Source organism: Dinoponera quadriceps, unplaced genomic scaffold (assembly GCF_001313825.1).
Source record: "Dinoponera quadriceps isolate SergipeBrazil2010 unplaced genomic scaffold, ASM131382v1 scaffold586, whole genome shotgun sequence".
Lineage (NCBI taxonomy): Eukaryota > Metazoa > Arthropoda > Insecta > Hymenoptera > Formicidae > Dinoponera > Dinoponera quadriceps.
The window spans coordinates 2,063,849-2,088,927 of record NW_014554764.1 but is presented as its reverse complement, the minus strand read 5'-3'; the positions used below and the strand labels follow the sequence as shown (position 1 = coordinate 2,088,927).

Below are 25,079 nucleotides of genomic sequence, written 5' to 3'. Positions count from 1 at the left end.
GTTCATTCCCTCGTCCCTTCGCAAGTGCGTCTGAGGGAAATATTCGTATATTAACTATTTAATCGGCTCGGTCGATTTGAACCTCGGAATAGTCGGAGGTTGAACTTTAGCGGCAGCTACATGCAGACACGCCCGGCTTTATCCGCTAGTACGCAAGAATGTTGTTTCGTAGGGATGTGGCTGCTTTCTGAAGGCAGTCTGCAACTATTCTCGAGTTCGCCGGTGCACGGAATATGCATAGTTCGGATACTTGTTCCGCGAACGTGCCCGTAAGATTCGCGGAGTGCGGAAAATTGATGGCGCGTGTAGCTCGATGTTTTCCCCCGCTGTAATTATTTCGCTCACCGAGAGAAACAGGAGAGAACGAACACCGCCGGGGATTTTCGAAAATCTACATATCGTCGTGCATACATACATACATACACTTTGTCGTCGGTCTCAAGCCCGAGTGAGCGAGACTATTCGTCTCTGTGTGTGATCGATACTCTTTTTCTTTCTCTTCTCTTTTCGTATGTCGTCCGGATATTCGGCTATTTTACAGAGTTCACGCCCTTACAATTGATTTGCACCGACATTTACGGTTTTGCAGTGCACGGGTTTCACGCACTAGATTCATGTCTCTTTTTGCCCAGCATGGTCAACGACCGAGTGGCGACTGACGCCGGGACCGACGGCAAAAAATCCGCGTTAAACACTAGCACGAGCCAGATGTCCGGGGGTTGCGACCGCGGTGGTCGGCGGAGTCGTCGTCGTAGTCGTCGGTCTCGGTATCGGAGAACGCTTCATAGGCAGCCCCCTGCCACCCTGCTCGTTCTTGACCCACGGCCATTGCAAAGTGCGTATCAGAGTGTTGCGGAAGTCCTCGGAGAAAAGGCAGTAAATGTAAAACGTGATCGAGTAATAGATCACCTCCAGCAGATTGGCCAACGCTCGGAACACCTGCAACCGAGTGCGGCGAATTAATGGACGGATTCATAATTGATGAGAGTCGGGGAATTAGGCGCGGGAGGATGCGCGAGAATAATCGAATCGGTCGATCAAGGAGAATCGCACGTGACGCCGAGCGGATTCGTCCAAACGACTCGATTCTTTCGATATAACGAAAAGACGAAACGTGTGAAGAACCAAGACAAAAAACGGAGGAGCAGATTTAGACTTTTTATTTTCGGTATTTACTGAAGAAAAGATCGGATAACGATTGCCAAGTTTTAATTAAATTGTTTGGTTATAAATACATAAATATAAATATATTATAAATCTTGGTAATTGTTGCCGAATCCTTTTTTCAATGTGCGATTTGATTATCTATTTTGTTAGATGTTCGAGTAGAAGCGGAATTTCTTCGTGAATTCGCGACACTACGCGCGTACGAAAATCATAAATTGTACATGGTATAAAATTTGTAATACGTGTCTCGTTACCTGGTAAGGATAGTGGCTGAGATTACTCTCGCTGAGAGTGACGTTCAAGATAACCATAGGACTAACGCAGACTAGAAACAGGATACTGGTGCTACCTAAAAGCAGAATAAGTCTTCGTTCCTCGGCGAAAGTTCTGGGATCCTCGTCATTGCTGACGGTCCTCGATAAAGTCATTCTTCGACGTCGTTCGCAGGACCTCCTGTACACTATCATTATCCTCAGATTGAATCCCGCAAGTAGGATCGTCGGCGCCACTTTAAAAACCATTTCCAGCGCCACTTTATATACCTGAAAATACATTTGCGCGTCACGCGAAGAGAAGTGAGGTAACGTTTTAAGACCGTAAACAGGGATGCATAATTAAATATATAAAACGCCCGAACGATTCGCGACCTCGCCCTCGATTTGAATGTCAGATTGTTTTTGGCAGTTTACGGCTAATGGAAGGTTTGGTAGCACTGGTATTCACACTTTTATCGGCAATTAGTTCCCGGGAAAGTTTTCGCATAACGTTACGGCTTCGAGATATGCGTTTTTTACGACTACGAAAGAGCAACGCGCCCGCGTAAAGAGCACAAATTACCTGATAGTACCACGAGTTGAGAAACGACTGATTCTCTCTCTTCTGGTAGATTAGGGGGCTACCGGGCGCCAGCAGACAGGTCGTAATTTCATCCCGAAATACGCTCGGCAGATAAACGAGAAATGTAGCCAAGGGTATGAGCACCACTGTTAGGTGAGGGGGTCCACAGAGTGGACGCGTGTGTTGTCCGGGATGACAGACGCTCACGTAACGCTCCACTGTCAATGCCAGAAGCATCATTACTCCAACCCCTGTGCATACAATTAACCTCTATATCCCTCAAATGCGTTATACGAGTCGACCTTAAAAGCTCTTCTCTCCTCTGTCTCTCTTCGTCCCGCGTTTTCGTACTCGTTATAAGATAGAGAAAAATAAAAAACCAGAAGATTCTCGCAACTCATCCCGTTTACGCAAAGTGACCTCGCAATTCGAGCCGTTTGCCCGAACGCGCCTCTTTCAGCTACATCGGAGCAAACTTCTAATCGCTATCATCGTCGTAACTTATAAGTGCCCAGCGCGAGATACGAAGTAGCCGAAGTTTGCCATCGCAAACGCGAACTCTCGAGCATCTTCTATTTCTTCCCGCGCACGGAATTCCGGGTAAGGGGGGCGGATAAATTCATTCCCTCGGCATGAATCATCGTATCAGCCGTTTCCGAGAGAGAAAACGGCGTTAACGGCGTGGAGGCGACACGTAGGAGGAGAGAGTCCGCGGTCTCGAATTTTCTCTACGAGAATGTGGAATCCCGCGGCTTTTCCATGTAAAGCGACATTGTTTCGTCGCGCGTACCGAGGCAGCCGTTGCCGAGAAAGAGCTCGAGGTGAACGTGGTAGAAGGCTTGCAGCCAACTGCTCCATCCTCCCGTCTCCTTGTGGATGAGCACCCTGAGTGCGAAGGGGATGCAGAAGAGGATCGCGAGGAGTGCCGCCGCGGAGTAACCTGCAACAAAAAGTGTTAAGCGGAGGATAGTCGGATAAGGAAAAATAAGACGGGGGACTGAGCGAGTTAACTCGATTTCATAAACCCGGAACAGCCGGGCGAACGTGGCGGCGCGATTCACTTAATCATTCCGCAACTTCCCGGGATATTCCTGCCGCCGGGGAATTTTTCATTCCACCTCGCCTTCGGGGCTCCTTTCCTCCCCTCTTTTCCTCTCTCGCACTCCGTGTTCGTAGGGTGACAGAAATAAGATTAAATCGCTCTTCAGGATCTATTCCGGGATACTCGATTATAATCTCTCTCTCTCTCTCTTTCTCTCTCACGATCTTGAATACCATGTTCCTGTTTGTTTTCCACAGGCACGCACGTTTCGCTCAGTTATTAATTAATTGTTAGCACTATCGGTTCGTTTCGATTTCGTCAATTGGTCGCGCGGTTGCAGGCAATCGAAATGGGATACGTACTTTTTGCCAATTTCCATGAGTTGACTGTGTTTTCGCGCGGTCAGCTTTAGCGTTTCTATCTCTATCTCTCTCACTCTTCATCTCGTCTCGTATTACGAGCTTTTACGCCGCCCATTGACACCAATTAACACCCTGTATTTACCGTTCTGTAGAATTTCCCGGGCGCAATTAGATGTTAGCGTCGCACTCTCGATCCCGTGTCGTTCGCGATTGCATATTGCCTACAAAATTGTTTACACGCTTTAATTCACGCGCGAATGCATAAAAAATGACTCCGGTGGAAACTTTTCTGAATATATTTAAGAAAGGACTCACCGCTTCGAAAGAAAGCAATTTTCTTTTTTACACTTCGAACAGTTGAAGTTCAGCAGGAAATATTCGGATAAAAATTTACATTGTCGTTATTTAATAATTGTCAGACAGATACGCTTAAAATATATGCAAAACTTATTATTCATATCATTTTTTTTTTTTTTTTCGTGAACTAGTTGTTATTCACGGGATTACCTTCGATCAATGTGCGATGCGCACAAACTAACAGATGCAATTTTATCAACCATCGCTTTTATCGCGCTGTCTGCTTACAAGCTCCCAGCCGCCGGTGAGCTCGAGAGACATGTCGGTAGGGTTGTAGGTTGAGAAAAAAAATCAATGTCTGGGAATGATCAATTAATTTTTAACCTTCTTCAAGACTATTCGATATCTAATGAATTGTTTTTAATAATATTTCATAGCTCCTCTGCAGACCCATCATTGAAAGTCGTACTATTTAAAAACTTTTCTGACATAACGTTGAGTCAAATTATTTTCGGATAAAAAGTCGTCCGATCTTGCCTTTGCGTCGTATTAGGGCTTCGATTTTTCATCAAAGATGGTGCCGGTTCGAGACTTCGGACAGTCACTTTACAATAATAGCTCGATCTATTAGATCGGTAAATGCAACTAAGATCAACGCGCTAAACGGGCTGCCTGGTACAATCTAGCGGTTTCGCGAAAAGACCAGTTGCTCTCAACGGGTTCGCATCTCGGCTGAATAGGGTTTGCGTCTCAGTTAAGAGATCCATTGCTTATATCAATTTCGATTGATAAATTTTATTATTAAACAGAAATCTCTGGAGCAAGAGAAAGCTTTGAGGAAATTCGGACGAAATGAAATAAATTCAGTAACCGAATTTATATCAACGTGGTAAAACTAAATTTATTAATTAAAAAGATCTACTTAAGGATTGATAGAATTTGAAAATATCGTGAGTGTGTTTTAATTAGTTCGCTTCATTAAAAAAAGAGTAAAAGAAAGAAAAGAATTAGACGCTGGTTCGTCAGTCGCACGTTTTCACTCGCCGGTAACACGAGGATTTTCTTGGTCGGTGATAACGGAGTCGACGACGACAACCACGGGGTAGTTGCAACCCCTGAGCTCGTCAGAGTCGATACCTCCTTTACCAACCGGCTCGCTTCCGCGGACTTCTCGAGGATCTCTCTTTGAACGTGTCTCGCCCGGCAGTGACAGAACGACAGTCACTTTAATTACGAGGGAAAAGTTCCGTCGGGTCTTTGCCTCCAAGTTTATTAAAGCGCGCGATACACGCCCGTCAGAATATGAAAGTCGTGCGAGAGCCCCGGAAATTGGCTAATGTCGCGCGAATGGAAGTCGAGTTTTCCGTTTGACTACACGACGACGCGTCGTAGAAGCTCGTAAAACTTTTTACGCCGCGGCTCTCCCTATTAAGGCGAAATTACATTTTTCCATTTAAATTACGATTCCTCGCCGCCCATCGGTCGTCCGTCAGCGGACGGCCGCGAGGAAGTAGTTCAGTTTTATTAACCCCGCCGAGCAGTTGGCGCGAATCGACGAACAGCGGCGGCACCGAGCACTTCTTGCCGACGGATTTCGATCCCTCCCGCTCGCTTCGTCGCTTTTCTTCAGATTAACGCTTTGTTGCGTCCTTCTTGGTCAAGCTACAGCCGTAAATCGCGCGATTATATGAGTCATAAGACTGCACTTTTTCTTTTAGCACGTAACGTCACGAGATGTTCTTCGAGGAAGTAAATTTCTACCAGAATAGGATCGCAAAAGTTGTGCCGTACAATTCAGCGAGTATGATTGCAAATCGAAGAATTGACATTCACGCAATAATTATTTATGCCACGCATATATGTGTACGTGTTATAAATAATATACTGCGGCCTGTTCTCTCTTCTCTTTGTTCATCGTACGAATGTGATACTTCAAATTATCGTTATTTCCGACTTATCCCTTGTTACGTACAAGGTATACAGCCGCTTGCTGACTCTCGCCACGGCTGATTCGCGCTTTCCATTTTTCTGGAGGCGACGAGCGGATGAGGGCGTCGAGCTCGTTAACCCACGCAGCACAGCGATGGAAATTAATGTGTTAGTGATTCATTTTAGGGTCACGGTTCGTTTACCAAACCCTATAACGCTGATTGGCCGATTCCCCGATGTTTTCTTCTTCTCTGTATCCGATCCGTCGATTCGCTGTCCGATACGCTGCGATACGAGAGCGAAAGAGGGGAGGGGCATGAAAATGCCGACGGACTCGTAAAATTCTGATTGGAAAAGTAACCGGGCGAAAGAGAAATCCGGGTCTGAATATACCGGCGTAGATATTCTTATGTTCTGCGGCGCGCACGTAGGTCTGAGGAATTTTGACGATGTCCCTTCGGAAGGAAGATCGGGCGGAAAATATGTCGGCTTTCTTGCCTCGGAAGTTACACGCGCGGCTTCGCCGATTTGCGATGATCAAAGTTCTCTCTTTCTTTTATTTTCGTTTTCTCTCAGTCGTAACGCGAAACGATGAATCGGACCGGCCATCCTCTGTCAGGCCGGAATATCAGTAATCTGTCGTCACTCGGGGCGTCCTTCACTACCACGTTCAGCGCTTCGCAGCGGTAATTGACAGCGAGTTGTTTCCGCTAATTACTCCCAAACACGCTGGACGAGGCGAGACGATTTCTTCGCGATCGCCCTCTCGACTTTACGCGCATAGCAGTTGCGCGTTGAAGATTCTCCCGATGTTGCCTGCGTCACGCGACGCGATGCGCCGTGTCATCATCGCGATGCGCCAGGTTAATACCTCACGTCCTCGTCGCATTGTCCGGTCTTGCGCGCGTACATGCATGTAACTGCACATGCATGCGCGCGTGTCGACGAACACGAGGGAGGCTAGCGAAGAAAAATGTCGCGATGTCTTGCGACGTTGTTGCCCGGCATCCCGCGGCGACGTTTTACAAATCGTGTCCTCTCCTGGCATGTTTAATTTATCGAAATCCCGAGAGAAAAGCCAGCTGCAGCGTCCATTTGTCAAGGTCCGCGTCTACGCGAAACGGTACGCCGATGATGCCGCGCGTCCGTGCACGGCCGCTTTTAACTCCGTAAAAGCGTCTGTTTCCGCGCGTTAATTTGTCGTTCCTTCGCGTCGAGAGAGCGCATATGAGCGTGCACGTATGTTTGCGTGTCGCGAATTGGATAAGTTAGAGGTTGCGAATGTTACTTGCGGAAATGAGATCGCATCGAGGCAGCGTTCATTGTCACGCGTTCTTCGTGAGAATTAATTATCGATGAGAGATTGACAATATTTTTCTTCTCAGAGATGCCGACGATAAGGATCCTTATGCAAATCCTGTCTGTGAAGAGCGAAAATCGATGAAACGCGGATTCGCAACGAACGAACCGAGACACCCGACAGTGATTGCCTCGCGCGAGTAAATTTGCGAGTCGGTTTAACTCGCAGGAGTCGCATTCGCGGGGGACACGTAGCTTTATCGAATTACGTCACGCGTCGGAAAAATATCGCCGAACCCGCGGGCGGCGGCAAACGGCAGCGCAGGTGCCAGATGTTGAATTTAGCAGAGCGTTTTCCCGCATTCGGCGCATACGTCTTGCCGTGTGTTCATCGCGTCACACTGCCAACGTTCGTGCACCACCTGTTGAAAAACGCGCGTAATACGAAGTTCCCATTACTTTCGCGGGCGCTCGACGTATGTCCCATACTTTACCGACTTTGCCCGTGTCTCTCGGCGCGGCGCATCTGCACCCGTTCATCCCGCGAGTTAATAAACGCCCGGGTAAATATCCTGAAACAATAGCTATATCGCACGTCTCTCGGCGATCTTCCAATTAATCTGAAAATTCAATTTCGTCGGAATATAATGGAACGTACTAATCATTTGTGACGCGAAATTCCGCAGTTCCCGGGCAACGTGAAATTGTTAATATTTGATATTTGATAGTCGGAAGATTACACTCTTCACGAAATATTTTGCAAATTAAACTATTTCAGAGAGAGAAGAAGAGAGAGAGAGAGAGAGAGAAGCGATTTCTTCTGACCTCTCGTTCGGAAATTAATTTCGATCTTCGACCGAGACGTGCGAATTTTACACCTGTTGCCTGCCTCGCGTATTTTTTATCGAGGAGAAAGCCGCTTGTCGGCAGCGATTGTAGTTACAGGTAGCGAAGCGGTTGAGCGATCACTTGTCGTGGGCGAGCATTTAATTCTGTCCATTGTGGCCTCGCGGTTCAGGCTATCTTGAGAATCTTTCCTTCCGAAGCTGTATCTCCGAATGCCGGTCACGAAATCGCTCACGACGTTTCTCGTGTCGCGAGGACGTCGCGAGAGAAACGTCGGAGACTCGGTCTTAGTTGACTTTTGCAAGCCTACCGTAAGACAGCGATCGAGAATGAAAGAGTATCAAAATTTTACCGAAAAAACTGCGATATTTAATTGGTCATATACAACCCTGAAGTTGAATTCATTTAACTCTACTCGAGTTGTCCTCCACTAATCTTTTTTTACAATGGAAGAGAACAAAACGCTTACCTAACGATCGTCGGGTCGTCGAAGCGAGAAATTAAGATTCGCGTGGGTAGTCGAATCGTAAAGTTCGCGATCAAGCGCTCGTGAAACGAAGGGAGACCTGTTGAGGGTTGAATCAAATCGAGATAACGGCTAGCTTCTGCTGTCGTTTCGCCGCGGTCTATGAAATTTATTAGCGGACGGCTCGAGCGGAGAAGACTTGGTCGAAGAACGAAACGCGAAAAGGTTCCAGATCCGTTTGAAACCGTGCCAGTGACCCGACGTTGGAAACTCATAACGACCAGAAATGGTAGGCACGAGGATGGGCGCAATATATCGCACGTTCGGTAATGAGCCACTCCGTGGTAATATCGTGGCACGAGGACAACGAAAAGAGGGCCCTTCACGACACCAGCGACGTTCGCACGAGCGGAGAAATTCGCGCGGGGGATTCCTCGGAATTCTCGCGATCATCGTCGTCTTTAACCGCCGTTTGTATTCCGGACGTAGACAAAGCTCTCGCGGATTAACGAAGACAGTCGGTGGCGTCGTCCGCCGCAGATCTCGCTGTCGAATAAATTGTCTCGCGCGGAAAGTAAACGGGGGTATCCACGTTATTTCGCGAAAGAGATAGAGAGGCTTTCTTCGAAGATGATGAAAGGAGTTTCCTGCGGCGGAGGAAACCGATCGAGAGCGATCGATTCAGATCGGGAGGCGTTGGCTGTTTCAGGATCCCGACTCGTCGGTCATAGGGATTGCGAGCGGCAAGGGCGGAAAAGCGAGTCAACGTCTCGCGCGTTGATACACTGCTGCTTCTTCGCGAAGAAGCTGTGTTCGCGCCGTGATAGGATTTAATTCGCACGTGTGTCCCCGACACGCATCTCTCCGGGGAAATAACGGTCGCGCATCGCCGCGCATATCGCGCGAAATTCCGAGCGTTCGACGGAATCGTGTCCTCAGATAGATAGACGCGCGAAGGATTACAATAACTCTCCTTTCGTTCACGTCGGCGCTCGCTCGCCTGCAGTTTGAATCCCGAGCGGTCGCGAATCAAGGAAACGCGATTGGGCGTGTTGACGTACTACGTGCGCCGCGCTCGCTTTGCTCGCGTCCGCCTCGAACGAATGTACGTAGCTACACGAAGCGGAAAATGTCGAGGAGAGAAATAGTATGAAATTTTACGAAGTAAATCCCCTTAATCTTTCCCAGTTGTCGAGGCAACGTGCCGTACAAAAGATCGTGAGTGAGTGATCTCCCGCAGCTTTCATTCATCGAATGCCCCATCGCGCACGTAAAATCATATGATTCGGTCATCCTCGGGGGCCGGAAAAAAGTTCAAGGTAAACGAGAGATCGGTGATAGATTAATCAAGCGGCGCACTCGGTGCGCCAATGCGACCGCTCGCGGAACGGAATCGCGCTCGACGACCGAGCACAAGTTTTAACTAGTCACTCGGCATAACGAGGGGTTATCTGAGAAGATAGCTGCTCGGTTCGTTCGGTGCCGGGGAATTAACGACCATTCCCCGTGCGTTTGCATACAAAGTGCATTCTCCGCGCCGGCGGTCCTCGTTATCCTTTTTACTGCGCGGCACCCCCCGGAGGAACTCTCCGCGAATGCGAGGCCTTCCGCCGGGAATAGACTCTCCAGTGCGAAAGGAATTAAATCGTTATCCATATCCGGGATTCCGGGACGTCGCCGTTGCCACCGCCGCCGACGACGCTACGTTTACGGCGTTCAATTTACTCCGTTCGCAGGTTTACAAACTCGGCCGGGGTGGGGCTCGTTTTATTGCGTCCCATATACAAAGGAAAAGTTTGATGAAATATTGTAGCGTCGTTTGTCCCTTATTACTCGTGACGCGCGCGCGGGGCGGATACACTCGCGAATAATATTGTACGACTCGACGGCGGCACGCGATGCCGAGCTCTCGCGCATTGGATCTAACTTCGTGCAAACTTTACTTTTATATCTTCTTACCGGGAAGTAAAAAGCTCGGCGAGAGGTTTACGTTTTATCTTCAGGATTCGCTTCAGCCGCCGGTATATCCGCCGGACTGACTTTATTCTTAATGAGTCTCAAGATATTTATTCCCGGATCTATCTGAGGACCAGGGCTGCATTCAGGTTAATTTGCGCGATTCGATATCGAAAGCCCCTTCTACAATGGCTGGAAGTCTGTCCAAATGTAAATATTTCTCCTGACATTTTCCTCGATATTTATTGATTAGTAAACAATTTGACGGAATATATATGTTTGCGAAATATACTTCAGTTTTCTTATTAATTGGTTACTGGGAATAAAACTTCACTTCGCCGTATTTGCATAAACGTTTATTTTCGTGAAATGAACCTTATATTTCACGAGTAAATTTTTAAGAATTTTTTCAGTGTAAGCAAAATGAATTACTTTCATTTCTTACGGCCTTACGCCGATCAAGCAGAACAAAGGAAGACATTAAAGCTCCAACTTTCTCCTTCCTGATTTGTTTCACATTTTGCAATAAGCTAGTAGACAGCACCGTTTTAAGAACATAAAATTCTACGATTCATCAATTAAATGGCTATGGCCTTACGCCCATTGTAGAATAGCCTTTACGCGCCTCCGTCCTTTCGGCGCAAAGTTCCAGTGAAGATGGGAGATCTCGCAGAAATCATTCGCTTGCATCTACACTATTTATTGCGCGAAAATACCAATCGGAACGATCAACGGAGTCGCTGACGGTCGTCGCGCTCGTCATTTCCGTGAGCGTAAACAAACGTGAGTCAAGTTATGCGTCGTTCAGTTGTCGGCTGCTATCTAGTTCGCCCGCGAGTTTGGCAGCATCCGATTCATGGTCTGGCGTCCACTATGTGTGTGTGTGTGTGTGGGGGAGGTCGCGAATTCCGATTGAGTGGCGGTGTCGCCGGCGCGCCGCGAGAACGAAGCGTCGGGAGTTTTCCCGAAACAAAAAAGACCGTCGCGGGGACGGGCGCGACTGAGCGCCTCGTGCGCGCCGGGTGTCAGAAAAGTTGGGCGAACGTCGTCCGACGGAGCGGCGAAACTTCGCCGGAAGATTAACCGTTGTCCTAAATCGCGCACCGGAAATCGGACACCGCAGTCAAGCAGCGCGCTACCCGTATATCCGCCGTGAAATCGGGCTCCGCGCTGGAGTTACGTCAAAAAATTCAGCGACACCGAGATGGATACGTCCGTCGGCGAGACGGATCTCGTTCCGCGACTACGCGGCGTGTATTTTTCTCGCGAAAGTTGCTCGTACGTTCTCGGGGTGCGCGCGTCAAGAAAAACGCAGTCGTCTTCGGCAACAACATACCGTTCCTGCCGCCACCGGGTCAAATCGTATTAAAAAGGGCGGTCGAGTTGAATCCGGTGTGTCGGAAATCCCGGACGATTCGGGGATCTGGGACTGTGTTTTCACTTCGAAAGAGAGAGAGAGAGAGAGAGATCGCTGCGAGTCAACGTCTCGCGATGCTCCAAATTTTACGCGCGGTTTCGTCGCGCGATTTTCGAGCCACGCGAACGATCGAAGCTCCCAAGGATTCCCAAGGAAGCCGCGCCTCATAGCCGCTTTTCTGCGACTTCCACGACGGTGGGAACTCTTTCGCGCGGGGCCCTTTAATTTTTCGCCGTTTGGACTTCCCTCTCGCGCGAGCGACTCTGTCGACAGCCGCTTGGCAACTTTCTCCTCGCGAAGCCGTTTAACGAGATTGTAAATTCGCGAGATTCGCCGTCCACGAGTTCCACCTGCGGTAATAAACGCCTCGCGATCCTTGACGCGCCATGCATGCGAGAGTAAGAAAAGCCGCACGTGCGACTCACGCCGGCTTGCTTTTATCGCGCGTTGGCGTGCGTCTGTTCCGCGGAATAGCGCGCCGAACGCAATCCCCTTTTGTCTTTCCTTCCGACGTTAATGGGCCTTCGATTATATATCCTCGTACAGACGACCTCGTACGGCGGCTTTTAAACAGTGAAAAAAAGTGGCCGCTCGGTAGGGTGGTTAAACGTGGGTGAAGAGGGAGGGGGAGGGGGGGGCGGAGAGGAGGTAACGAGGGAGCTGACGGGCGCAAAACGTTCGTTTGTCCCTTGTAATCTCAAGTTGTCTTACTTTACGACGGACCTTAAGATCGGGGCCACTGAATCTCCTTAGTCACCAACTGAAACGCGATGTCGCCGCCATGCAAATATTCAGCTTAAGCGAACGTTGCAGCTGTTTAAGCGCTTTGGAAAGTGCCGCAGAGTGTCACGGTAGTATATTAAAAAAAATGAGAGAGAGAGAGAGAGAGAGAGAGAAGAGGGGCGAGGAACACCACGGACCGAATTGTTCCCCGATAATTGCAGCGCGATTTTATCGCGAGGGACGTAAAGCGTCGTGGCGCGCGTGTGTGGCGCGCGATATCACATGCGCGCGAAAATGAAGGAAAAAAATAGACGGGGGAAAATGGAACAAGAGCCGGAAACCCCGCGAAATTTCTCGCTCTTATCGCCCTCGCCTCCGTGGACACGCATGCATGCATTCGCAGGCGGAAATAGAGATAAAGAGAGAAAGGGAGAGAGACGGAGAGTTCCCCTCCGACTCGTTTTCGCGCAGAAGTTGAACGATCTTTATCAGGGATGCGCTTCTCACGCACGAAGTGCAAGAAGCGATGCAGCTCGTGTAACCTTCGCGAAGCCGTATACCTGCGTCTTGGTGTTTCCTTCGAATGCGGATTCCACGGGAAGAGCGCGCGTTTTTGTAAGAAGCTGCTTGAAGCAGCCGCACTGCTTCTCGAAGTACTTTGGTCCCTATCGATATCGGGGTTCGCGCGCGCGGCGGGAAAAAGCGGCCGCTGATGACGGAGTAAATTGAATTGTTAATTATTATCTTAGGCGGCGGTGACACCAAGGTAGGATAGTATAGATATGAATATTTATGGGGAGGGCCGGGTATACCGCAGTTTCTTAATATATTGTGCGCTACCACGAATCCGCTTAAATCCGCATCGACATCGTCCTGCCGGCGAGCGCTATGAATTTATGAATTTCGGACTCGCGTTATCGTTGTTCCGCCGGTGGCGAAATGGAGAGAGGACGAGGAGAAAGTCCGCGTGTAATTCCGAGGGTAAACAGATATCGAAAACAAAAGAAGATATTGCGAAGGGCCTGGTGATGGGCAGCCAATAAGAACGACAGGCTACAAGAGCTAGATTGAAATTATCGCGCCTAAAATATCCGGCGATGCTCACTTATTATTTTTATTGTACATCAAGAACGCGTAGAGAGACGTGCAATTTTCGATCGTGTCGAGATTCAATTCCCGTTGCCGTTAACCGCCCGCGCGATTTCCTCCGTTGGAAAGTATTCAAGAAGTCGCCGGGAGTCGCCCGACGATCGCAATTACATCTGTATCGAGCGATACACTCTTGTCTCCGGTCCGTCGAGGCGAGCGAGGTGAGAATGCTGCCCACCCGCGGCTCTTCCTTCGGTCAAATTGGCTGTCCGACCCGTCGTGCTGTCGTGAAAATGGTACGGATTTCCGAGAGAGAGTGAATCGATTTCATCCGGCCGGTGCGTTATTCAACGTCGAGTAGTCACCTGTTATACGTGACTACGGGCAGCCTCTCGGACGCCGAGACGAACGTCGGTCACGTCGCATATAAATTGCAAAATCTACTGCGATCCGGGGACCCCAAGCTGTAACTAAGATCTACATATGTTTTTTTTTTATTTCTCTTCGAGAAGCCTTCCCGGGGGTTGCGCAAGGTATAATATCGCGCTGTCGATTTTCTAACTGATGCGAATTTGTCCTGAGTCATAGCGCGGAATTTTCGCGATTTTCTGAATCTTACTTTGAAATTCACGTCACTTCGTTTTCCTTCTGAACACTTCTCAAGTATCATTAATCATTACTTTGAACGTCACAGTGTTATTTTACTTTGCATTTTATTAGATTTAACTATCCTTTAACCTCGCGGACGAGCTAACTCCTTTTCTCATCTACTAGCTGAAAGAAAACTACGAAACTCGCGCCTGACCCAAAGGCGTCCGCGAATTTTCCCTCGCGAGAGAGCGCGCGACGTCCGGGGAAGCTTCGCGAAAATTAAGTTACAGACGCTCGAAGAAGCTCAAACTCGCTCGAAAATTCCGAAAAATCGCGCTTTCCGCGCGATAAACACTCCGCGTTCTCGTCGCGATTCTCCAACTCAATTTGTTAGGCGCGCTACTTTTGACCCTCCTCTTCCTTATCTAACTATAGTGCAGTGAAATAATATATCCCAGCGTCTCTGGTATTACCTTATCAAGCATTGGGTCGATCACCGGTGTACAACACCGGAGGGGACTACGAAATGAGAGGTATCAGGATTACGGTCTTGACCTACCTTTCGCGCAGTCGAACGTCGATCCGGTAAGGTCGAGCAGCGAACGTGCTATCCGTTGTCTCCGTAACGTCGCGATAGGAGATTACGAATTACGATAGGCAATCGCGAATTACGAGCTGAGGCGATCTCGCTTCCGTGCTCAGACCCGCGTTGTGCAACGCGCTTTAATTTACGTCGCCGCAAACGAAGCGTTCTCTCTCTCTCTCTCTCTCTCGGTTATTTAGGACGGTGGTAGTTAATACACTCTGCGACCCGAGAAAACGAGATGAAGCGCTCGTACACGCGCGCACGATCGTTAATATTCATAAAGCCCGAAGTAGCCCCGCGCTCAGTTATTTGGATGTGTAACAAGTCCAGCTGTGCGGATTTAGCCGATTTTCTCTCGCTGTTACGATGACGATGACAGCGGGGATTTTGTTCGTATCGCGAAATGATCGATTAACTCCAACAGTCGAAAAGTTCGTTCGAGCCATCAGAAAGAAACTTTGTCGGTATCGTTAGTCCTGTTTATCGGTTTCCTCGAGTGAAACGCGCTCTCGGATGGCGGATTCATCGCGTGGCTCGAAACACGGAAAAAGGGAACTTTATTTCTTTTCCTCCGGTTCGATCCCCCTTCGGTTTACCCACTTTAACAAATATTGTATCTCCCGGGATAACATCTTCATCACTTTGGTAATTACTCCGGTGGACCCTGCGAACAATTTTTCAGATGACGCAAATCTGTTTTCGAACAGAAAGTTTCCCCACTTGATCGTCGCACTATCGTGCTTCTTCGGAGCGGCGATCATCCTTCTTGACGTTTCCGCATGAATTGCGTGCTGTTTGTCATCCAATCAGAAAATATCCCGAGAAAGTTGTGCTGACGTTCATCGATCGTGCGAATTTATTGAGGTAAAAATACCAATACCCGGACGTAATACATAAACCTGGACGTTCTCATTGTTTTGGTTTTTAAAGACGAATATTTGTACTTTCAACATAAATGTATGTATATATTAAATGAATATTAAGTGTATATACCTATATTCATGGTCGAAAGTTTGGATGTTTATAGTTAAAATCGAAACAACAAGAATGTGTCCAGATGCATATCCGAGTATTGGTACCTCTACCCTTAATTGTAGTCTGCGCTTGAGACTGTTGTTCAAATTCACTCAGTTGTCGAACTCGATCGTTTCATTACACTTTAGATCGCGACCCCGGTGTTCTCGGAGGGATAAATTTCTAAAACGTTCATTAGGTTACGCGAAAACTTCTCCTTCGTTCGGGGCCCCGGCGGTGTGAACGAATTAATTAGCGCGAACGTCACGTCTAACTTGGATCTTGGCGAGGTGATACCCTCAATTTCCGCGTGTAATCGAGCAAAGGCGCGTCGCTTTATTCAAAGTGACCTTTCTTTCTAGACCCTATGTGATCCTTTCATTAAATTGTCACCGCTCGCCGAAGTTAAGAACAATAGGCCTCCTTTCGGCATGACGAGAACTCGAGCCTCCGTTTCGTGCCGGGCGATTGCTTCGTGCGCAAATCCTGAGGTTTCTCGGGGACCTCAAAATGCGATAGATTCAGCTGCGTGCGCGCAGGTGCGACATGTTAAAGGAATTACTTTGAAGCTGATACATGTCCCGTCCCTGATAATTCCTTTGACCAGCGCGTGTCGCGGCAGCCTGATTGTCTTCCTGTTCGGGATAATCAAACTCGCCCCCTTTTGTCTCGATCGCGATTCCATCGCTGTCTCTCTCGCTGTGTGTATGCACTGTCTCGATGTATCGCTCATGAACGCAGATCACAAAGAAGGTTTTCCAGACAAGAAAACAATGAGCTAGCGAGACCTGTTTCTTGTCTTCGGCGGGCGGCAGCGCGATTCGCGATTTCACCGTAATTCCTCGGAATCCCTACGGTTCGACAACAACCAAGTTTCAAGCTTCTCAAGAAAGACAGAGAGGGCAAGAAAAGGAGTAGTACGTTAACGCGCTTGTTTACCTCGTCGGGGAAACATTCGTTCGTTTTCTTGGTCGCGTCGCCGCTTATTTCGATGCGCTCGGCGTTCTCCCGTCATTCCCCAGATTTAGTGACGAATTCCGAGTAAATCGCCCGTTTACGTCGATCTCGAAATAATTTCGCGGGCCGCAAGGCCGAGTTCCATCTGGCTCGCGAGAGCGGAAGGCGCGTTTCAGTCGCGACTACAATAGGCGCGAAGGATACGCCGTCTTATCCGCCGTGCGAAGCATTCGTAAACGAGGCGCGGAAAACGAAGTGGGTCACGGCGGGAATATCGAGGAACGGGAAACGACATATCCGATAAAAGGTCGCGCCACGCGGCAAAACGACTTAGAACCGCCGCAAACGTCGCGCGGATTCCGCGATTACGAGAAGCGATCGTGCACGCGCGACCTGGCGGACGGTATCCAAATGTCCTTCGGCGAATGTTTCCCATCGCCATTAGAGGACCGTAAAATTGACGGTGTGGAGCGACACCAGGCATTTCCACAGATTACTTCCTCTCTCCCTCTCCCTCTCGCGAGAGATTCGGACGATCCGCCCTCGCTCTCACGGCCGTTTCCTCGCTGTTTTCCGCGCACGTTTCGAATTGCATTTCCCTACGCACAAATTCTTCCGCCCCAATACCTCGCAATTCGCAATATTTCCAGGCTCAAAGGCACGTCCCTACGCCCACAGCGTTGCCTCCCTACGCGAGCCAGCCTTATTCCCGGTCTGCATCCTCCTCGGCGTCGTACGTCGCGCATATCGATGCACTCCGCCGTGTGACGAGCACGTCGGGGCTGCTCGCTTATTTACATACGCGTCGGGGCCGATGCGGTGCTGTGCAGCACGACGATGCACACGCATGCGTCGGGCGTAAAGACATCCTCTCCTCCACCTTTCTTTTCTTCCTTTGACACGTCGAGCGCTGTGACGGTCACCGGTGCTCGCTCTGATATCTGACGCCACTAGAATTTTGATGCTCCACCAAGCAGCAGCGTCGCGCGAGGATATAGAGACACTAGTGCACACGCTGGTACGTACACTTATCTAACGGGATTGGCATCGACCTCTTCGGAATTCTAACGACGACGAGGAGTTCCCTCGTTGCATACATATGTACGTCGCTGTGAATAACTCTGCTTACCGGACGTAGTGGCACAACGGAATAGGATGATTTCCCCTTTAGTTTCCCGAAGGTCCTGGATTAATGTCTCCTACATCGTCCTGGAAAATTCATCGACGAGGGGACTCGTTGGGTTTCTGTAAATATTTTTTTCCTCCGAGGAAGCTCTTGATCGGACGAAATCCCTTTTATAAGAAAGGATTGCTCCGATTGAATTGTTTCTCTTTTCTGCTTCTTTTTTTTACCGATAACCCACTCTCGATGGTGTGTCGTGTACAAAGTGTCCGATAAAGCACTGAGATGCGTGTTGTTTTCAAGAGCGGCGAGACCGACGCGAGACTTGATAAAAGGCGGTCGGATCTCGCGAGAAGCTTCTTCCTTTGTAGACGGGTATTTGAGTTTCTTACTTTTGGTAGCGGGATAAAGGATAGCCGGACCTGCGGGACTCGAATTACACGGGCGAGGAATGAGATACTGCCAGGATTTTATTCCATCATTCCTGCGCATGCGAATCCGGATTAACGTATCTCGTGTGTGTGTGTGTGTGTGGGCGCACGTGCATATGTATTTCTGAAATTCGAAATGTAGAATGTTTCTCGTCCTCCTCCAACTAGTGCGAGTTCTTTAAGTCTGAATATTCTGAATGCGATTCTCCTTCAATGAACGCGTTACGCGTGTTTTTCTAAAAGAAACATAGACTATGTACATCAAAATATACATGGTTGTTCCCTTTTTGGTGCAACCAAAATTTTTTTTCTCCGTGCACGGATCCTCCATTTTACGATTATTCACTCGGAGACTCAATATAATTACAAGAAGCGTTTCCTATCATGGATAATTCTAATCGATTAAATTTGTAATCGACGAAGTTGCACGTCGCATTGCGGGACAATTGCGATTAATCCGCGACGACTCCATTCGTTCATCCGTGCGTCCGTTGCGCGTTTGTAGCGGAACTCCTGAATGGAGTTTGATTAGCCGTTATACTCGCGGACTGTTAGTTAAATCATTAATCTTGATATAAACTCGATTATAAAAGTAGATGGGAGTTTTCGAGGGAGAGAAAGAGATAGAGGTGTGTCGGTGCGTTCCCTCGCCGCTTGGCAAGTTTCCTGATGGATACCGGGATCAAGGACGTTTGAGCCCGGTGCCGCGGAAACTCGAGGGAAGCGATTAAAGTCCGGAATACATACACGCTCATATATATATATATATATGTATCGGCTATAGGAAATCAAGAGAGGAGAGTAAGAGCCTTTCGAAGAAGCTCCAAGCGCGTCAGAGTGAGCGAGCGACGTTGACCTGCCATATCCCTCCGGTCCGTCTCGCTCTTCCCTGTCGACCTCTAATCCTGTAAACCCCTAAGGCTGCGTTTGCAACACCTCGCGCGAGAAAACCGAGTAAAACGGAAATTTCGCGCGATCTCTCGCGCCCAGCTTACCTCCCGAGGTAACTCGCTCAAGTATCGATATCGAATCAACGACAAACCGGGATTCGCGGGCTTCTCCATGGCGGATTTCTTCCCCGGCGACGGGACGAAGTGATCTCGCGGAAACGGAATTCGTACAAAGAGATTTCCGTATCTGATACGACGCGATACTGTCGTGCGCTTACATTCTTCTCACGTAGTTTCACACAGGTATCGCAGATCATTGATATACGAAATTGTCTTGTTCCAAAGATAGTCCACTGCGAAATTCGTTAAGTCGAAACACAATGAAATTCACGTACCCGGTGAATTTTCAACATCAATTTATTTGAACAACAGAAAATGTAATCCTACATCCTCGACTTATCTCCTCGTGCAGTTTATCGCGCCTTTTCGATTTATACTATCAATTAAGTGTGATATCCCGTATATCACAATATTATCTCGTTATTTTTCTGTCCTGATAAATAACAGGAATGACATGCGAATATCGTGTTCTTCATTGTCGATGAACTCGAAGAGCGCGCTCTGGTCGAGAGATTTAAATTCTATGCGTTAGTTCACAAGTGCAGCGTGTCGAGATAGAAAGGAGCACGTGCGCTCCGAAAGAATTAGCTCAAGGTCGGAGTAGAACCGGGCAAATGAAGCGAGCACGCGCGCAAGACAATGCGCTCTTTCGCAGTTCGCAGTAGTGCCGGCATAAATCACTTAGAATCGGATTTGCGCTATCACGGCGCGATTCCGTGTGCACAGAGCTTCGGGGCTATATTCCGCGGCTTTCTAGCTGCGAATTAAGCGGCGGCTAGGCACATATACGCGGCGACGTGTTACGACCGTTGGCGGCTCTAATCCTTAACACGTTCCGCGTTTGCGGCCCACGCAGAACTTTTCCTTCAGGCTGGCTCGCCAAGTTCATAACGCCAGTGGCATACGCGGCCTGAATGGAAAGTCGTGTGAAATTGGCTCGGCATGGAACGTGTTAAGGAACCCGGTGGTCAAAACTGTCGGGGACGTGTCCTCCGAAGTGTCGTGAATCTGATCCCAGTCGAAATGATGCGGCGCGACGAAAGTGCCAAAATCCAATTGCCCAGTAATTTCCTCTCTAATACACTGGCTCTGTTGCTCCGGAAACGAGCGCAGATGTCGGCGCCACAAAAGCCGCCGAATTTTCCATCCGCAGGATGTCATGAGAGAGACAGAGAGATGTGGAAAAAGAAAAGAGGGTGGGTAGGGGAAGGGAGAAAACTTGTCGGGATACGGGGAGCGAATGCGAATCGACGCCGAAAACCTGTTGTTTTCGAAACTCTTCGACTTTCGTCGAGAACGACTGTCGTATCCTGTGCCGTGTGTATGCGATTCAATTTCACCGTGCTCGCCGCATTGAAAAATAAATTAGCCGTTTCGGGAGGGAGCGAGCGTATTTTATCGTGTTTGCGTTCCATGACCTCGACGCGGCGAAAGATCAGGGGGGGATCACAGGGGTGTGTGTTCTTAAAAAGCGCAACGCCATCGTTTCTCTTTGTTTCGAAAAGTGGAAATCGGACACGGTTATTAACACGTTGACTGCCACGGAACTTTTCACGATTCTGGTCTAAGAAGCCAATTTGATTTAATCAAGTAATGAAGCGACGAGATAACTCGTAGTTGGCGTCCTGGGCAAGTAAACAACCTACGAGATATCACGTAGTTGGCAGTCAACGTGTTAAAGTAGATCCTGATAGAACACGTAAGTCATATTAAGTAGCCATTCTTCAGGGAAATATCGGGATATTTCCGATCGGAAGTAACGTTCCCGGCCTTGTCAAAGTTAATTAATTCCACTCTCGCTTCGAACATATTCCCCGCTAATCCACTTAGGATAATTTATTCGACACCTATCGGCGCGGGGCAACAGGTTCGATGACAGTACTACGACGGATCGTTCTTTTGCGAAGCTATTAATACTTAAGGGCGATATGTGGCTAATGGATGAAATCGTGGGCGGCACCGGCCGCGCCACAAACAATGGCGCGACGCGAAAAAATAAGCCGAGTTGTCGAGCCGTCGAGGGGCGACCGTCGTGTAATGCACTTGGAATTTTGGTTGGAGGCTCGCGGAAAATCGCGATTGTTTTGGCCTTGTGGCCAAAATGTCGGTCTATTTGGCGATGTTTTCGCGTCGTTGCCAAAGAGAACGCACGCCCGATGTTTATTGGTTGTAAGCAAGGCGCGGCGGCTGACGAAATCGCGTCGGTGCTGCACGCGCGTGCAACGTTCGACGAGCAAATTCCAGTCGTCGTTAACGCTTTCGCTATGTGAAATCATGTATTCACGTCCTGAAAAATTAGTCTCAATTTTGAATGATGTATGTACAGAGTGAGACAGTGCTATTGCCACCTTGTTCGAAAAATGTTTACTAACGACTAGACGACACTGTCGTTTGTTTGCACAAGCCACCAGGTAGGAATTTTATCTGCATGAATGTTCGCCCGCGCGCGCGATCTTTACCGTTTTCTTGTTTAATTATGTTATTATTGACACATTTTGCACAATTTTATTATTATTTTACATGTTTTTGTTTTTTTCCTGAGGTTAAACTTAAGGAAAGATGTTTTTTTTTTTGTTCGAATATCGCACCGAATTTCAACCACGTGATGAAACTACCGTTTAATAGTCTGTTCCCTCGATTAATCAACATTATTATTATTATTAAGTAATAACCGATATTGAAATATCACATCGCACATAGCTGCTCACATTTTCGATAGAAGCGCGCCACTGGGGAAAATTTAACCCGGATCGCCGGTGTTAATTACCAAGCGGAATTTCGCTGTTTATTTTTGGAGTAAGACGAGATCCGCCGCCCAGTTTAACTCTGGACAGGCTGAAAACGCTCTCCGCAATGTGCTCCGGCACGTGTATTTCCGAACGGATCTCCGTCACGCGCACGTGCCCTATCGCGTTGTTGTTCGTCGAGACCACAATTAATATTGATAGCTGGCGATGAGCTTTCAGTGAAACGGTGAAAAATGAATGAAAGCGTAACGATCGCGAGGCTAATCGAGAGTAATGTCCGTCTTTTTCCGGCCGAGAAGTCAGCCCGTCAATTTTGTGCCGGTTTTGTAACGGTCGAGTTTCCCGTGCTTTCAAAGAATACCTCGATGAGCGATTCTGCGGGATACGAAATGCGAACGCGCTCTTCGCGCGATCCCAGGCGGAGTGTTTTCTCCGCAAGCAAAAGTGAGAAGTAAAACGAGAAAAGGTCGAGGGTGCTTAAAATTTTCTTAAGTAAGTCTGCCGATGAAAGCGTGTGCTCATGCGCGCTTATGATTGTTCAATTTACAACGAGAGAACAAATATTGCGTAAAGTGTATCATTTTGGTTTCTCCTACACAATGTTATCTGAGCACCAGGTAACTGGAATTTAAAAAATGTATTGGAATCATATATTTGTCTCCCCTTATATTATATTAATATATCCTCTTTTTCAATCTGTGCGTAAAAGTATTAAGTTAAAGTCTACGAGAAGTGAATACTTCATCGCGGAAAATTGTGGATAATCGCCGACGTGGCGACGCGCGCACGTTAACGATGTGCTTGAACATGCGACACTCTCGGGCACGTCCGGTAATGCACCCGCCCGTGGAAAGTAATGCAATCGAGCCTCCTGTCCCGATATTACATAAATATGGAATAACTTTATTGGAAGGTGTTACATTATTCTTTGCTAATGGCGCGCCGCTCCTTCTTCCTCTCTTCCTCGTCGTCTCTTGTTTCAGCGCGCAACCTAGCCTTCTCGCCCGCCTAAAAAGACGTTGGCAACGCGAACGGCTGCCTTCAGACTCATTTTTCGTTAGCCTGAGCTCGTTTCCGTATCGTCGAGATAATGCTTTTCGCGTTGCCGATAATTCGATTTTGTCCGGCCTCGTTTCGAACTTTCATGTTGTTTTTATCCCGAGAAAAGAAATATCTTATAATAAATCTTACAATAATATTCTTAGGACGCCGCATGGGAAATCCCGAAGAAAAATTTGCACGCGAATTCAGTTCGCGGCATATTTTAGTCATTCAATTCGGAGTTCGCAGACGAACGAGAGGAATTTTTTTTCGGCGCGCGGAAACGTCGAAACTCGCGAGACTTCGTAGAAAAAGACAAATAACGCTCACCTCTCATGTAGATGTAAGCGGCGCCGCGCATGTTTCTCCTCGTGAGAACGACGAGATTCAGGATGTTGCCGATGATGCCGAGACAACAAATGGTCGGCATCACGATACCGTAACTGATCCTTCTCAAAGCCGGCGTGCGAGGATCCTCCATGTCGTCCGGCAGCAGGCAGATATTCGGGACGTTGCTTATATTGAGCACGTCCACCATCTTGACGTTCTCTCTTCAGCGCCGCTCACAACTCGCGATAAGTTTGCCCGTGCCGCCGTGTACGCGAGCCCATCTTCGAACTCTTTCGTTTGGCCATCGTGCGCGCATTTTGCAATTAGCTTAAAAGAGGGGTCGTGTCCCCTCCGACGAGTTTCTTCTGCGCCACGTCGCAGCCCGTCGACGTCTCACGCGACTCCGAAATCGCGATTCCGAGCTCGCAAGCCGAGATCAAGGAAGATGCGAGGAGGCATCGAAAAGACTCGAAGACGACTCTCGTTGAACAGGATCGCCGCTCGAGTGTCGATTCGATGATACACGATGGCCGAGGCGTCTTGCGCGCATCCGTCAAAAATACACCTGTCATGCAACAGGTGCGACAAAAGTTTCACCGTGGCTACCACGCGCGAGTTTGGAAGTCCGAACGAGTCCGTCGGCCCCGAATAAGCGGCTTTACCGCTCCCGATATCCGTGACTGCTTATTTCACCGAGGAATCCGCACGTGTTCTCCTTGACAATTTGTACGCCGGCATCTTCGAGCAGCAGCTGCGCTACGTCGAGTTATCCTGAAAACAAACAGTTGTGCGTGTGTATGCATCTCGCGAATTGAATACGTCCGTCGTCGATCGATATATCTATTTCTCCGTAGTTTGTTCAGGGAATTTTAATTGAAGCCGCGAGCTCGGAAACTGAATATGCGGTTTATTTCTATCGGAAAAATGATATTTTTTAACGTTACATTTTGTCTGAATTTTGAATACCTATATAAGTGGAGAATTTAAAAAGAATTGCGACGCCATTACATTAGATAAGAGAACAAGCAGAGACACATTATGAAGATTCTACTTTAAGAATTTAATGATTTCTGCAAGGGCTTAGAAAACATTTTCTAAATCACATCGCAAAATTTTTCCCCGGTGTATTATAAATTCTACTTGGCAGAGATTTCTATTCTGTGCCATTCTCGGTTCGTTGAAAATAACACCATTGAATAATAGAAATTTATTTTAGAGATTTCTGTCTATCTCGTCACGTATCTTCCATAAATTCACGCCGCCGAATCGCGGGGGCTGCGAAAATACGGGATGATTGGAAGTAAAATCGAACATCCTCTGTCGCGAAAAGCGCGCTAATGAATTGGACTTCGGGCGTGATTCTTCGCTTCGGGGTTTCCTCCCCGTCGCATTAGCCCGAGGAATCTGGAGCGGTACGCTGCGTCCCGGCTCGCTTCGCAGGAAGGAAATCGTTGCTGGCAGCAACGTGCGGATTTAGATTCAGGAGTCGACTCTTCCACTTCCGGATTTCGAGAGTTTGCGGTTCGAGAAACGGCTGAAATTCAAATCCCGGACGAAAATGGATAGTGCATCCGTCCGGCAACCACCCTCGTCAACCCCCTTCGGGTGACTTCCTTCGGGCAACGGTGCGACTGGCAGTTCCACCCCAGTATAGCTAGCCCAGTTTATATTCAAGACGTTCGCTCCCGTGTCCCCGCGAGTTCCGTTCGTGGCGAAATATTCTCCCCCTGACGGAGGCAGGGGGCGGCAAAAAAGAGGGACCGCGTCGCCTGAATGTAATCTTCGCGTGTTGTCGCGTTCGCGAATTGCGCTCCCCGCG

At 48.4% G+C, this 25,079-nt stretch overlaps 1 protein-coding gene across 1 annotated transcript; it reads right to left on the bottom strand.

Annotated features, from left to right (window-relative positions):
- Positions 1-635: 635 nt before the first annotated feature.
- On the bottom strand, positions 636-23,524 carry LOC106741579 (probable G-protein coupled receptor B0563.6). Its single transcript, XM_014613713.1, has 5 exons — positions 23,261-23,524; positions 2,795-2,944; positions 2,005-2,255; positions 1,422-1,709; positions 636-939 (listed from the first exon to the last, which is right to left on the bottom strand). The coding sequence occupies exons 1-5, from the start codon at positions 23,466-23,468 to the stop codon at positions 688-690; spliced, it is 1,149 nt and encodes a 382-aa protein (XP_014469199.1). The 5' UTR covers positions 23,469-23,524; the 3' UTR covers positions 636-687.
- Between the last annotated feature and the right edge of the window lie 1,555 nt (positions 23,525-25,079).